The sequence below is a fragment of the Trichechus manatus genome, unplaced genomic scaffold (genome assembly GCF_000243295.1).
Source record: "Trichechus manatus latirostris isolate Lorelei unplaced genomic scaffold, TriManLat1.0 scaffold00116, whole genome shotgun sequence".
Taxonomy (NCBI): Eukaryota; Metazoa; Chordata; class Mammalia; order Sirenia; family Trichechidae; genus Trichechus; species Trichechus manatus.
Genome location: NW_004444052.1, coordinates 7,578,463 through 7,594,518, shown reverse-complemented (window position 1 = coordinate 7,594,518; position 16,056 = coordinate 7,578,463). Strand labels below are relative to the sequence as shown.

General features: G+C 39.9%; 1 protein-coding gene across 2 annotated transcripts in view; it reads right to left on the bottom strand.

Annotated features, from left to right (window-relative positions):
* The window catches only part of WWP2 (WW domain containing E3 ubiquitin protein ligase 2), a 157,857-nt gene that overhangs the window by 43,305 nt on the left and 98,496 nt on the right, over positions 1-16,056 (bottom strand). For both annotated transcript variants that reach the window (XM_004384062.2, XM_023738418.1), the window contains exon 8: positions 11,765-11,975. In XM_004384062.2, the coding sequence (XP_004384119.1) occupies positions 11,765-11,975 (211 nt within the window). The remainder of the gene's footprint in view (positions 1-11,764; positions 11,976-16,056) is intronic.

Sequence of the window (16,056 nt, the reverse complement as noted above, 5' to 3'; positions counted from 1 at the left end):
TTTTCTTTACCTGAATTATCTGCTCTGTGGATTTTAACCACCCTTTGTTCAGTTGTATATCTTCTACCATCATGCCAAAGATTAAAAGGTTAAAGGCTAAAAATCTCAATCCTATTATTAGGACATCAATCATTACTATGTTATTTGAAAGGAAACCGGTCATTTTTTCTTGTAGAAGGTTTCCTCTAAGGCCTTCAGGAAATTAATTCTCAATTATCTGCCATTATAGTGTGTGTTCAATTATCCTGATCAACACACCTCTTGGTCAGATCCTCCTACGTCTGGACAAAATTACAGTCTAACCAAGAGTAGCATCACTTTGAGATGGGATTAAAACTGGATAAGGAGTAGAGGTTAGTATCGGAGTAGTTCTCTTACAAATTTACATATTAAAATGTTCAATAAATTTTAGTAGGTACATTACTAACATATTATTTATTCATTCGCTCCCTTTATTAGCACAGGCATTGGGCAATAGTAAAGCTGATACTTAATCAAAATACACTCTCTCCATTAGAAAGCAAAGTCACACCATAATCCTTCCACACCCTAAAGAAAAGATGTCTTGCTGGGAACTTAGACAGAAACTAAACTTCAGAAGGGTGCACTGAAAAGATACATCGTGCAAGAATTCTTAAAGCTGCCTTGCAGAAGTTCAACTTCACAGAGGCAAAAACTACATGAAATTCATATTTTTCTTATTTAACACTCCTAATAATAAATGACTCTAAAGCAAATCCTATTCTTTCCCAAGCTTTGGCTACTTCCTGGGTGAACTGTAAGATTTACTTCCTCTGTAGGGTCATTTTCAGTCAGTTTGACAAGTCAGAAATCTATGTGCAATAGAACACATCTGTTGCTCCCTGTTTTCATTTCTTTGGTAGGTCCTTGTAAACGTAGAGATGTGTTTAACTCAGTCCTGGCCCAAGAACCTTTTTTGAAATATTTAACTATCCTTTAAATCCTAGCACACTAACTTCCTTTTAAAAAACATCAACAAACAGCACTTCATGCCTTTTAAGCGCAGGATGGCAAAGTAGAACACACTGAGGTCTCTGGATCAAGTCTGTTTTTCTTGTCCCTCTTCAGCAACTGTCCCATTTCTTTCACTTTGGAAAAATGCTCAAAGCTCTTCAACGGAAGTTGGCAACATGAAAGTATATGCTTTCACAGAGAGGCAAGAGAACTCCTGGAGATGGTGTCTATAACAAAATTCTTAACATTCTTGCCGGTCGAAGGCTGGCAATTTAGGGAAACGGCCCCTCGCGAAAATGGGTATACACTTTCCAGAGGTCAATTTGGCAACTTGGTCAAATCTTTACTATCTGAATACCCTTTAACTCAGCAACTCTGCTGCTAGGTCATAGCCTAAGGAAATAATGATGTCTCAATGATTTAGCTGTAAGTGCATCTGTTATCACATGGCTTAAAGAGAAAAACTGGAAATAACCTAAATGTCCCAAAGTGGAAGGTTAGTAAAATAATTTATGATATTTCTAAAATGGGTATTCAGTCAATGAAAATAATATTGTCTATTTGACTTGTTCAGATGCTTATAATATATTGAGTGGAAAACGCAAGTTAAAAAATAATGTGTATTGGATAAGCAAAATTTTGTTCAAACTTCATATATATAGAGTTTTTCATTTAACCTAAAATACCAGAGTAAGCTTATTTAATATACTACAAAAAAACTGCCAATTAAACTATGACATCTCAATGCATATAAATCACATCTTGATTTAAAGAAGTTAAAATGTGAAACAACATGTATCAGTATATCAGAATCAATGAAATACATGTGTGGGTAACACTTTTACAACTTCAGAGTAAGGAAGGATTTTAGACAAGATACAAAAGGCCCATGGAACAGGTGAGCAAATTTGGATATTTTAAATTTTAAACTCCTGTGCAATAAAAGACACTATAAACACAGTAAAAAGACAAACCACAGACTAGGAGAAAATATTTGCAATGCACATAATTGTGAAGTAATTAGTATCCTGCGTATATTAAGAAATAGTGCAGATTAAAGAGAAAAAGACAGTCAAATAGAAAAATGGACAAAAATATAAGAATAAGCAATTCACAGAAATGGAAAACAAAGAACCAAATAAAAATACATAAAAGGAGGTTTAATCGCAACAGCAATCAAGGAAATTCCAATTAAAATCACAGAGATACCATTACACCCGTCAGACTGGCCAGAAAAAGTCTAACAATACTAAGTTTCAGGAAGAACACCTATGCCTGCTGGTAGCAGTGTGGACTGGTGAACTGACTCAGAAAGCAGTGTGATAGTAGCTACCGAAATTGAAGCTCTTCATCCCGTACAACTCAGAAATCGTAGTTCCAGAAAATATTCTAAGGAAACAAACATCTACATAAAAACACATGTACAGAAAAACTTTACGACAGGTTATTTGTAATGGTGAAGAAACAGGAGAATAGATAAATAAGAAGTTATGTATTCATACAACAAAATACTATATAGTAGTTTAAATGAAAACACCAAGTTTCATGTACATAGGGAATGTGATCAGGGAGGGGTTCGCAGGGACCTTCAACTGTATCTGTAATGTCTTATTCATCAAAAAGTTTTTAAAAAGGGAGAAGGTCTGTAGCAAATGCAGCATAGTGGTAAAATTTGATAAAGCTGGGTGGTGAGCCCATGGCTATTTCTTATATTATTCTCTGTTCTTACCTGCATGCTTAAAACATTTTACAGTAAAAAAAATTTTAAACACATACTGATGTTTTGTGAATTTCCTCTCAATTTTTAAAAAAGCACACACTATAAGGCTATTAAATTTAGGGTAATGTGTGTGTATGCATGTATGTCTATATCGTCTTTGGCAAACTACCAAAGGTTTTCTCACTTGGAAAATGAGGATAGAAGTGGCTATCTCACAGCAGTGTTGCAAGGACTGCATGACATGATCCATGTATGACGCTTAGCACTCCCCAACTCACCGTAAATGATTAATACATGTTAACTATTATTAATGGCCAGGAAAAAGTAAATACAAGGTGCATACTCAAAAAATCTGGATGGGATTTTCCGGCAGTGGTTGTGGTAGTTCTTCTTTGTCTTCTATTTTTTAATCCTAAATTTTCATCAATGAACTTTTATAATAAGGTCAAAAAAGAAACTTCTAATTTTTAAGGACTACTGAGAATGTGAAATCATGTATTCACTCATTACACAGTTATCACTCAACTTCCTAGGAACCAAGTACTAGGCTAGGTGCTGGGATACAATGATGGACACAATAATCCCTGCTCTTGAGGGGCTCTCAAAGAAGTATACTAAAAATAAGTTAATAACTGTGCATGAATACATACAGGCATGGCAAGAAAGTCTCTTGACCCAGCCTCTGACAACAAGGGAATCTCTGGAAATAGGTTTATGTTCTGAGATGATGATGAGGAAGCCAGAACCTTGCACTATTCAGCATTACCTCCCTTTAAAAAAAAAAAAAACATTGCCATGGAGTTGATTCAAATTCATAGCAACCCTGCAGGACAGGGTAGAACTGTCCCACAGCGTTTTCAAGCCCTGGTGGCGCAGTGGTTAAGAGCACGGCTGCTAACCAAAAGGTCCGCTCTTTGAATCCACCATCCGCTCCTTGGAAGTCCTATGGGGCAGAACTACTCCATCCTATGGGGTCGCCACGAGTCAGAATCAACTCAGTGGCAAAGGGTTTGGTAATCTTTATGGCAGCAGAATGCCACATCTTTCTCCCGCGGAGCAGCTGGTGAGTTTGAACCACTGATCTTTCAGGCAGCACCCAAGCACTTACCCACTGTGCCACCAGGGCTCCTTTCAGCATTTCCTAAGCATGTAATAACCCTTGCAGAGTTAAGAACTAAACCATATTCAGCAAAGAAACAAGCTGGAAAAAGGCCCAGATAGTCCTTTAATCCATTGCTACTCAAGGTATGGTCCATGGAACAAACTGTTACTGTTCTGGGACCAGAAAAGTACAGAAATGTCTAAGCATTTAGAGCTTCTGTAATAAATTGACATTGCCACAACATCCAAATATGTGATCACTAGATTAACTTCATTGAACAGGGTATAGAACAAAAGTAAGGATTTGCAACAGATTGAAAGTAAACAAATGAATTAAAACAAAAAACAACAAAAAATGACTGGTTCTTCAAAGACAGTTTGAGAAGCACTATTTTAAAACTCCTTGAGTAAAAATCTTTGGTTTATGCCAAAACTGAGTTTAGAATGATATTAAATGGCAGTGGCTGATTTATAATTTAGCAGAGAAGCTCTAAATTTCAACATTTATTAAAGTGTCTCTACAAACAAAACATCAAAGAACTCTTACAAGGATGTCATCCTTGATGGTGTCTCCTGCACTACCTGGAGAAAGTGCCTCTGGATCTCAGTAGTTTGGAGTGGGGGTTGTGAAGATGACAATTCTGAAAGATCTAGAAAACACCTCTCCTCAATTAATTGTACTCTGAGGCAGAAAACAGACACAGTGGTCAATGACTGCGGAGAAAAAGGATGGTATGAAATGGCAGCACAGAGGTAAGTCGGCAGTCCAAAGCACAACGCCCTCCCTTATGTAAGAAACCACAGCAGTGTGCTCGTTGCCAGGGTAAAATAATGTGCCTCTGTGTGCAAGGGCCTGAGTGAGCTGCAGAGACTGGGACGCTCTTGGAGTTTATCTAAGCCACGTACACACTGTCAGTTAATGAGTACTCAGTCCCCAAAGTGGGCTCAGTGCTGATAAAAACCAGATGCAGACCCAGCTGACCATAATGGCCTCATGTCCCATTGCCCACTACCTGGACCACTCTCTCACTATGCCTCCTGTGCCCTCCCAGCACCCCTCCTGTAATGGACATTTGCAATCTGAAAAATTCACACCCTTCCAATTGGCTTCTTTCATGCTAATTAAATTAAAAGCTGTATAAAAACATAAGCAACAAAGGAAAAAAATAGATAAATCAGACTTCACCAAAATTAAAAACTTTTATGCATCAAAGGACTTTATCAAGAATGTGAAGAGGCAACCTAAGAACTGGTGAAAATATTTGGGAACCACATATCTGATACAGGTTTAATATCCAGAATATAAAAAGAACTCCTAAAACTCAACAACAACAAAAAGATAACCCAAATTTAAAAATGAGCAAAGGACTTGAATAGATACTTCTCCAAGAAGATATACAAATGACCAATAAGCATATGAAAAGATACTCAACATCACTAGTCATTAAAAAAAACTCATTGCCGTCAAGTCGATTCCGACTCATAGCAACCCTGCAGGACAGAGTAGAACTGCCCCATAGGGTTTCCAAGGAGCAGCCGGTGGATTCAAACTGCTGACCTTTTGGTTAGCAGCCGTAGCACTTCACCACTGGGCCACGAGGGCTCCCATTAGTCACTAGGGAAACGCAAATCAAAACTACAATGAGATACCACTTCACACCCAGCAGGATGGCTCTAATCAGAAAAACAGAAAAGTGCTGGTGAGGAAGCAGAGAAATTGGACTGCTTATGCATTGCTGGTGGGAATGTAAAATGATGTAGCTCTTATAGAAAACACTTGGGTGATTCCTCAAAAAGTTAAACATAGAATTATCATATGACCTGGCAATTCCGCTCTTAGATATATGCCCAAGTAACTTAAAAGTGGGAGCACAAACAGGGACTTGTACGCCAATGTTCTTTGCAGCATTATTCAGAATAGCAAAAGGTAGAAATAACTCATGTCCATCAACAGATGAATGGATAAAGAGAATGTGGTATATCCATACAATACGATATTATTCATCCATGAAGAGAAATGAAGTTCTGATAAAAGTTATGACATGGAAGAACCTTGAAAAACATTATGCTGAGTGAATAAGTCAGATACAAAAGGACAAATATTGTATGATCCCACTTATATGAAATACTTAGAATAAGCAAATGCATAAAGACAAAAGTTTATTACCAGAGGCTGAGTGATAGGGAAATAGGAAGTTAACTGCTTAAGGGGTGCTGAGTTTCTGCTTGGGGTGATGAAAAACTTTGGAAGTGGATAGTGGTGATGGTCGTACAACACTATGAATGTAATTAATGTCACTGAATCATACTTTAAAAGGGTAAAAATGGCAAATATTTTGTTGTATATGTTTTACCACAACGATTTTTTTTTTTAATAGAAAGCAGTGGAGTTTAGAGAACCAAAAAAACCCGTTACCATCGAGTCGATTCCGACTCATAGTAACTCTACAGGACATAGTAGAACTGCCCCATAGGGTTTCCAAGCAGCAGCTGGTAGATTTGAACTGCCGACCTTTTGGTTAACAGCCAAACACTTAACCACTGCACCACCAGGGCCGCTTAGAGAACAAGGAGAGAGAAAAAGTAAGAGGGTGTTGTATTTGGATTAATGCATTCCTGCTTTCGGTAACCTTTAGTCCTTAAAAAACACAGACACGTGTGACCTCTTTATGACCAGAGCCTGCAACAAATGTCAGAAAGACAAGGTGGCAAACTGAAAAATATCCACTTGGAATCCTTAAGTGAACCTGGCTCACTAAACCAAAAAAAAAAAAAAAAAAAAAACCACAAAACAAAACCCGTTGCCCTCAAGTCAATTCTGACTCATAGCAACCTGAAGGATAGAGTAGAACTGCCCCACAGGTTGTCCAAGGCTGTAATCTTTACGGAAGCAGACTGCCACATCTTTCTCCCGAGGAAAGATAGTGGGTTCAAACCACCGACCTTTAGGTTACCAGCTAAGCACCAGGTTTCCATCTTTGCTCACTATTGTTCATTAAAGGAGAGTGAAGGGGTTGAGAAGATAAAGTTGGACAGAGACAACTGAAGCTTTGAGAAAACAATCTAGCTTGGCTCAGAAACACATTAAAACCAAACCCGTTGCCCTCAAGTCTATTCCGACTCATAACGACCCTATAGGACGGAGTAGAACTGCTGCATAGGGTTTCCAAGGAGCACCTGGTGGATTCGAACTACTGACATTTTGGTTAGGGGCTGTAGCTTTTAATCACTACGCAACCAGGGTTTCCCAGAAACACATTAGCCAAGAGGAAATACACTTCCCAGCACCCCTCTGTGCACAAGAAACCCCTAGTGGGCAGAGAGGACCCTCTTGGAACCTGTGAAAGATGCATATTTGAACCCGAAGCCAGCCAGCCCTGTGAGTGACAGCATTAGGCTCAACCTTCTTGCCCTTGGGAAGAAAATGTGATGCTCCTCGACTTGCTCTTTCTTTGAGGCAGCAAAGAAGTAGAATACATTCATTCAGGTGAAGGGAAAAAAACATGGCATTTAAATTTATTCACTTATTCATTAAAATATTTCTTGGGGGCCTACTTTGTACCAGGCTCCCTGCCATCTTGGCGTTTTCCACCCAGCGGGGCAAACAGACATGCAACAAGTAATTACAAGAGTTACAATGGAAGTACATACGGCATCATCTACCAAGGATCAGGGAAGGATTCCCAGAGGCATTACTGATTCAGCTGTGATTTGAAGATGTAAAGGAATTAATGGACAAACAGTGAGGAAGCCTTCAGAAAGAGCAACTAGTTATGTTGGGCAAGAGGACGGTGCATTTGTGAAACTAAAATAAGTTATTATGGCTAGAGCTTAAAAAGCAAAGAAGAGAGTACCTTCCATGGGAGGTTCGAGGGGTAAGTGGGGTCATATCATGCAGGGTTTTTAGGCCTTGCTAAGGATTTGGGAATTTATATCCTAGAGGCAATAGGAAGCCACTGCAGCATTTTAAATGGTGGAATGAAATGCTCAGATTTTTATTTAAAAACGTCAAAATAGACAAGAGAGGGAAGAATAGTCAATAGTTATCTGAGTGACAGATACGGGTAATGTGGTCTGGAATATGGCAAAAATATACAGAAAAGTGGACAGACTTGCGAGTCAAGACAATCAATCTTTCACTTAAAAACTATTTCCTGGGGTCCCACTGTGCAGCAGGCACTGTGCTAGGCAATGGACATACTATGGCAAACAAAAAAGACCTGATTCCCACCCACACGGCACTTACAGTATCGTGGGGGATAGTCACTCAATAAATCATTATTTAAATTACATTTGCAATCAGTGCTAAGAAAAAAAAGTACAGGGACCTGAGAGAGCATGATCTAGGGGTAGAGACAGCGCTTGCTGCCTGGATGGATATCAGGGAGAAGGAAAAGATGTCTGGCTTGATGGTCACTTAGGTGAATGGTGGCATCATTATCAGGATGGAGACTAGATTCTAGGCAGGCTGGGGTAGGTAGGATAATGAGTTCCATTTTAGATAGGCTGGATTTAAGACGTTGGGTTAAGAAACTCAAGTGAAGCTATCCCAGCAGTGGGCAATGGGTGAGGAGAGAAGAATGGACTCAAGACATAAATACAGGAGTTGGCATCAGATCCCAGTGGAAGCCAAGTGAATGGATGAGGTCACCAAGGAGGAGAACTCAGAGTGACCAGAGCAGGTATTCTAAAACAATCTGAGCACAAAGACCATTTCTTATTCAGCACAGCACTTGCCCTGGACCTGACACATTGTAAGTACTAATGAATATTTTGTTTAATGAACCATGTAAAATCTTTAGTATATTAGTTGGGCAGTAGTAGATGCTCAATTAAACAGAAACTAGATTTCTATACCCTCATAGAAGATAAAGATATTCTGCAAATTCAGGGAGAAAGCACATTTCCTATGTAACGCCACTTCACTCTCTCTGCACACAAGAGAATGACTCTGTTGGTATTTGGATTAGAATGACATATTTCACTCTTACTGCTTCCTTGACTCCTGAAGCCAAAATACCAGGACTATATAGCCCGTCTTGTCTGGAAGCAGCAGTCAAGAAAACAAATGATGTATTGCAATGGGCAAATCTGCTGCAAAAGACCTCTTTAAAGTGTTAAAAAGCAAAGATGTCACTTTGAGGGCTAAGGTGCACCTGACCCAAGCCAAGGTATCTTCAATTGCCTCATGTGCATGTGCATGCGAAAGCTGGACAATGAACAAGTAAGGCTGAAGAAGAATTGACGCCTTTGAATTATGGTGTTGGCAAAGAATGTTGAATACACCATAGACTGCCAGAAAAATGAGCAAATCTGCCTTAGAAGTATAGCCAGAATGCTCCTTAGAAGTGAGGATGGTGAGACTTCATCTCACATACTTTGGACAGTTATCAGCAGGGATAAGTCCCTGGGGGAATCACGCTTGGTAAAGTAGAGGGTCAATGAAAAAAAGGAAGACCCTCAATGAGATGGATTGACACAGTGGTTGCAAAATGGGCCTAAGCATAGCAATGACCGTGAGGATGGTGCAGGATCGGGCAGTGTTTCGTTCTGCTGTATTCAGTGTCGCTATGAGTTGGAACTAACTCAAAGGCACCTAACAACAACTTGTCTGGATCTCCTGAAGATGTAAATAAGCTGGGTGGGGACAGTAGGTCAAAGAATTGGAAGGATCACTGTAGAAAGCATGCCTGTTCTGGGTTGCCTCACAGAACAGCAAGCTGAAAGTCTGCCATTCTCACTACTACATACTCAGCCATGCTAGTGGCACTCTCTGGTTAGACAGCTGATGCTCTCCAGGCGCTGAGACAGCCCACAAAGTACAGAAGCTTTCTTAGTCGTCTTAGAGATAGGCATCTGGAAGCCTGTCCGGGCTAGAGAACTAGGCCCCCAATACCATTCTCTGGACCATCATACATGTTAAAGGGGGTCAGGGGGCAGCCTTCTCAGATCTGCACATGGGCCTGGTCACGTTCTAAATGCTCCAGGGAAAAGATGCTGTTCAAACTCTACCTCAGAAAAGTGTTTTGGCCTCTGGCAGGATGAGGGAGGGAAATAGGCTTTCCTGGGCTGCCCGATCCGCCAGATTTAGAATAAAGAGCTTTTTCAGAGCCTGGAGTTTTCCAGCTGCCTGGAAACAGGAAGCGCCCAATCCTTTAGAACAGTAACCCTCACACACACCCTACATAAAGACATGTTGAGCCATTAGCCCTAATTGCCTGTGACTGACACAGGAGTGAAGCCGGCCTTCCAGGCATTTGCTCAGCGGAAAGAAAACAAACAGCTCACAGGGGACGCAGGCAGCCATTTTCTCTCCTTCTGCCAACATGGTTCTGCTCTGCTCCCCCAAAATTATAGCATACAGATTTGAAATTATAAACAAAACAAAGGTCTTTCAAGTAGTCTTTACCCCATACAAAAGAGAAAAGACATCTCTGTAGGGAGTAATTGGACATAAGTGATTGGTTATTAATTTTTTCACAAAATCAAACAATTCACAAAAATTTTTCAGAGTCGCCTCTCAACCCTCCTGATTCTCTCCAGGTTTTCAGTATTAAGTATATCTGCAACACTCTTCATTCCTTCAGTTTACTTAAGTAAGAGAGATGCGTTAGGTAGGTGCCAAGTGCTAGAGATCCAATATGTACATGGTAAAAATTGCATAGTCCTTCAGATTTAGGGTTTTTGTTTCAACAGCTGAGTTCTAAAGTGGATTAAGAACAATACAGCACATTATACATCAAGCAAGAGGAGAGGCATCTGTTTCTTTTCCTTTATGATTGTAAGGGCCCAGAAGACCATCCCCACACACCACATCAAGCAAACATCGGCCTGATAGTGACTGCAGCCATACAAACACTGGTTTCCTTGGTACCAAACTAATAACCAAGACAGACGGCAGGCCCACAATAGGACTGTCGCTGACTACGAGTCACTGAGACAAGACTTCACTGTCCAGTTCAGAAGCAATCCCCTCCTTTATGGTTCCTTCACAAGCACTTCAAAAATATCATTCACCAGGTCCAACACCCATCATTCCCTGGGTGCTTCACACACATCTTATCTGAGCCTCTCAATTTCCTGGAGAGATATGTATGGTTATTATCTCCACATTACAGGGAGGACATGAGCTCAGAGTCAATAATTCACTCAGTCAAGGCCACATAGCATGGAGCAAGGATTCAAACCTAGATCTATTTGATTCCCAAGTCCATGCTCTTAATCGCCACTCACTATATAGCCAAACTTGGTCTTCCCTTTGGCTTACTGAGGCCAATCTTCTTACCACCCAGGGTCTTTACCATAAGATTTAATTCTGACCTAAAGAACGGCAAGAAAACTGGCAGCCCACGTTAACATCAAACCTGGCTATGGGGAGCCAAAAAAAAAAAAAAAATCCACTGCCATCAAGTTGATTCTGACTCATAGCAACCCTATAGGACAGAGTAGAACTACCCCATAGGTTTCCAAGGAGCAGCTGGTGGATTCAAACTGCCAACGTTTTGGCTAGTAACTGAGCTCTTAACCACTGTGCCACCAGGGCTCCACAGGGAGTCAGACACCATACAATATCAGAGTCTAAGCCTAAGTCCTCTATAGGAAGATAAGATACTAATCAACAGAGAAAAGCCGTTTTCTAGACGGGATCTATGCACACACCCTCCAATGATTTAGGAAGGCAAAATGAGCTCCTTGTTCTATAAAAGCCACACTCAAAGAGTCAAGCTATTCATTTAAACTCACAGTATAAGGTAGTAGTGATTCTGTCCTAGATGATTTAGATTCTTTTTAAGATTTATGTAGAGCAAGCAGTTCTTCCATACCCCCCGGCTCCTATGCATGGCAGCCTCCCCTCTCCCCAGAGACCACCGGCCACTTGGTAATAAATAACCATGTTGTTTCTGCCCCGGTGAGGGAGCCTTGGTCTTCACAGGGGGAAAGCGCTGTTGGGGGACAGAAGCCACTCACCCAGCAGGCAGAGCATCAGGGGCCTGGGCAGTCGTTGAGAGCTGCTGAGTGCCCGAGGTGCCTGGCTCCTCTCCTTCAGCTGGTGTGGCTGGTGCAGGGAGAGAGGCTGCATTGGGGTTCAGGGTCACATTCGACACTGCAGCAGGTGAGGATGTCACACCAACAACAGAAGGTTCTTCAGGGTCAGTGGCTGCAGTGGCTTCGTCATTCACTGAAAACACAGAAATCATATTTTAAAGATTAGCTAAGAATTCTGCTCACATTTACTAGTTGTTCACTGTTCATTTAACATGCTAACTAACACACCACCTATAATGTTACCATAAGTGTATCAGGTGACAGGAAAAGGTTTCACAGTACATAACTTAGGAAATTACAGCAAGCCAGTCGTGCCTGCTCAAAAAAAAGAGATAAATCTGAAACAATTAAATACCACCTCTTTTTTATATAACTTGATTAGGTTTTTATAACATACTGTGGTTACATTTATTACAATAAAAAAGTAGCAGGAAAGATGAAGTCACAGGGAAGTGTTTTGGTGCTAAAAGGAGCAAGGCCAAAGCCAAATTTATAGGATCATATACTTTTTAAACTTGTCAATAGTCTACAAGGCAAGAATAACACTTTCCTTCAAAAAGTTCCATACAATATCAGTCCAAAGGACTAATGGACCACATGAACCACCGCCTCCACCAGCCTGAGCCCAGAAGAACTACATGGTGCCCAGCTACCACCACCGACCACCGTAACAGGGATCACAATAGATGGTTCCAGACGGAGTGGAAGAAAAATGTAAAATAAAATTTAAATTCACAAAAAAAGACCAGACTTACTGGTCTGACAGAGACTGGAGGAACCCCGAGACTATGGCCCCTGGACACCCTGCTAATTCAGAACTGAAGCCACTCCCGAAGTCCACCTTTCAGCCAAAGATTAGACAGGCCTATAAGACAAACGATAACACACATGAGGAGTGTCCTCCTTAGTTCAATCTAGTATGGAGATTAAATGCGCAACACCTGCCCAAAAGCAAAGAGGAGAAGGCAGGAAGGGACAGGAAACCAGAAAGAACGGAAACCAGGAACCCAAAGTATAAAGGGAAAGACACATTGTCGGGATTGCAACCAATGTCATAAAACAATCTGTGTATAAATTTTTGAATGAGAAACTAATTTGTGCTGTAAACTTTCACCTAAAACACAATAAAGTTTTTTTAAAAAGAAATAGTAAACAGAAAAAAAAAGCTCCATACACAAGAAAAGGCAGAAAACTTCCAATAATGTTCTTATTCTTTTAAAGATTCATGCTCAGAGTAGGAAGCAAGGATTAGTACTCCAGATGAAAAAGATGGGGCTCAGAAGCTAAGGTACTTGTCTCCAAGGTAACAAAGGACAGAGACAGAAGTGAAATAAGCTAGTTGCCACGTCTCCTTATTTCTCTGCTTCTTCATTTCTTTGATGATCACATATGTTCACAAGGACCCCCAAGGCACTGCAATATCCTCTACATCAAAAAAGAGTCAAATACCCTGGTCTCTCCATCACCCCAGAACTAAAACAATTTCTGAGGCCAACTCTTCAGACAGGGATTGGACTGGACGTGGGACATAAAGTGATATTCGTGAAGAATGTGCCTCCTAGACAAGTAGATATAAGAGACCAAAGGGGCGGCTTCTGTCCAGAGGTGAGAGGGGAAGGCAGAGAGAGTTAGGAGCTGGTTGAATGTTCATGGGGAATCAGGGGCGGAGGGGAGGAGTGTGCTGTCGCAGAATGAGGTGAGCAGTTGGGGTCTCATAACAATGTATGTTAAAAAAAAAAAAATTCTTATGGGAGACTAACTTGAAATGTAAACTTCATTTAATTACATCAATAAAAAAGAAAGAGTCAAATAAGTTTTTTGAAGAATTACAATTCTTTGAAAATAAATAAGCAATATGCAGAGAATTTTCTATACATGTGATAGCATATGTGCACATTTATACTAGAATTTCGTAGGAAAAACCCTTAGTTGTCTTTTAGCCTCATCTTCCTAATTCAAAAATTCTTTTTGTAGTTTCCCTAACAAATGGTTATCCAGCTTCTTGAACATTCCTCTGACAGGGAGCTCACTACAGAGCCATTTTATCGTTGAACAGATGTAACTACCAGAAAGTTTTTATTACGTTAAGCTGCATTCAACTAGCTGATCTTAGTTTCCTATCCCCATACCAAAACAATGCAAAACAAGTATCTCGCTACCCTATTTCTCATTAGCCATCCCTTTCCCAGAGTAAAGGCCTACCATTTCTTTAACGTTTCTTGAATGGCCCTGTTTCCAGCAACCCTGTGCTTACCATGCATCTGGCTGCCCTCTTCTAGATACCATCTTCTACTGCTGCTTTTAAATAATGTTATCAGGAATTGAACATAATAATTCAAATACCATCAGACCAGCAGAGTCAGATTACAAATATAAATGGCAATATAAATACACTAGTTAACCTTTGGAAGAAAGGCCTGGTGATCTACTGCCAAAAAGCAGCCAATGAAAACCCAATTAAACTCAATTAAATCACAATGGTCTAATCTGCAACCAATCATGGGGATGGCGTAGCTCCTGGCAGCGTTTCATTCCATTGTGCATGGGGTCTCGATGAGTCAGGAGTCGACTCAAAGGCAGCTGACAACAACAACCGCTAACATTTATGGAACACTTGGTGTGTGCCAGACGAGGTGCAAAGCACTTTACACGGATTATCTCATTTAAACCTCACATGCAATCAGCCCCACATGAGTAAAGTACAACTAATATCCCCCATTTTACAGCTGAGGAAACTGAGTCTCAAAGAGGTTAATAACCTGCCCAGGGTCACACAGCAACTATTTCACAACCCTACTGTCTGCTTCGAGTCAGAATCAACTCAACAACAACGGGTTTTAACGAGACTGTCTGTCTCCAGAGCCTGAACCACTCACTCACACACTCTACTCCTCCCTCTGCACATGCTCTAATGCGACCCAAGATTGTAATAACTCTGAAACAACCACATGACCCAGTTGGCTAACATGAGATTGGCTGTCAGCTGAAACTAAAATTTCTTCACAAGATGTGATGTCAAGCTTGATCTTACCACATACCAAGGGCCTGAGGCTAGGGACGGCCTACAATTTATTCATTTGCTTTCTCCCCTGTGTATGAAATACTATCTGGCACATAAATTAAATAACTTGTTTAATAAATGACTAAATCCTGTGCAATTGATGTTTCCCCAACATAAATGCAAAATTTTGTATTTATATGACTATTCTATCTCATCCAAGTTAGTAAAACACAATAGATGCCAATTCTCTTTATGTAAATCTACAACTCTAACTCAATTCTAACTTAAAAAAACACAATCATGACTTTTTTGAGAACTAGATAAATTCATTCTAAAATGCATAAGGAAAAATATATACACAAGAATAGCTATGAAAATTCTAAAGAAGAACAGTGTGTAGGAAGACTAGTTCTCTAAAGTATTAAAATATACTGTAAGGCTACAACAATTAAAACGATGTGGTACTGCTAGATGAATACAAGAAAATTCAGAAGTAGAATTCAATATACATACCAATTTAGTATATCACAAAGATGGCACTTTATTCATTTATTTTTTTACAAAGATGGAATTTTAAACAGATTATTCAATAAACAGTGCTGGGACAACTAGGTAGTATACTAGGAAAAGAATTAAGTTGTACCCCTACCCCATTCTTTATACCAAAATAAATTCGAGATGGATCAGAAATGTTGACATAAAAAATGAAATTACCAAAAAACTTGTTGCCATCAAGTCGATTCTGACTCATAGTGACCCTATAGGACAGAGTAGAACTGCCCCATGGGGTTTTCAAGGAGCACCTGGTGGATTTGAACTGTCAACCTTTTGGTTAGCAACCGTAGCTCTTAACCACTATGCCACTAGGGTTTCCAAAACTACAGAGGAACTAAAGAAAACAGGGAAGAATATTTTCATAATCTCAAAGTGAAAACTTTCTTTAAGTATCACATAAAATGTAGAAGTCATAAAAGATTGATGAATTCAACTACATTAAAATTAAAAATTTCTACATAGCAAAAACATCACAAGCAAAGTCAAAAGGAAAACAACAAACTGGGAAAATTATTACCAACTCATATTACAAACCAATTGCTAATTTCTTTCATATGAAAAAGAACCCCTACAAATCAATAAGAAAAAGATAAAAAATATGAACAAACACCTAACAGTAAGGAAATATAAATTACTCTTACACATATGAAAAATGATC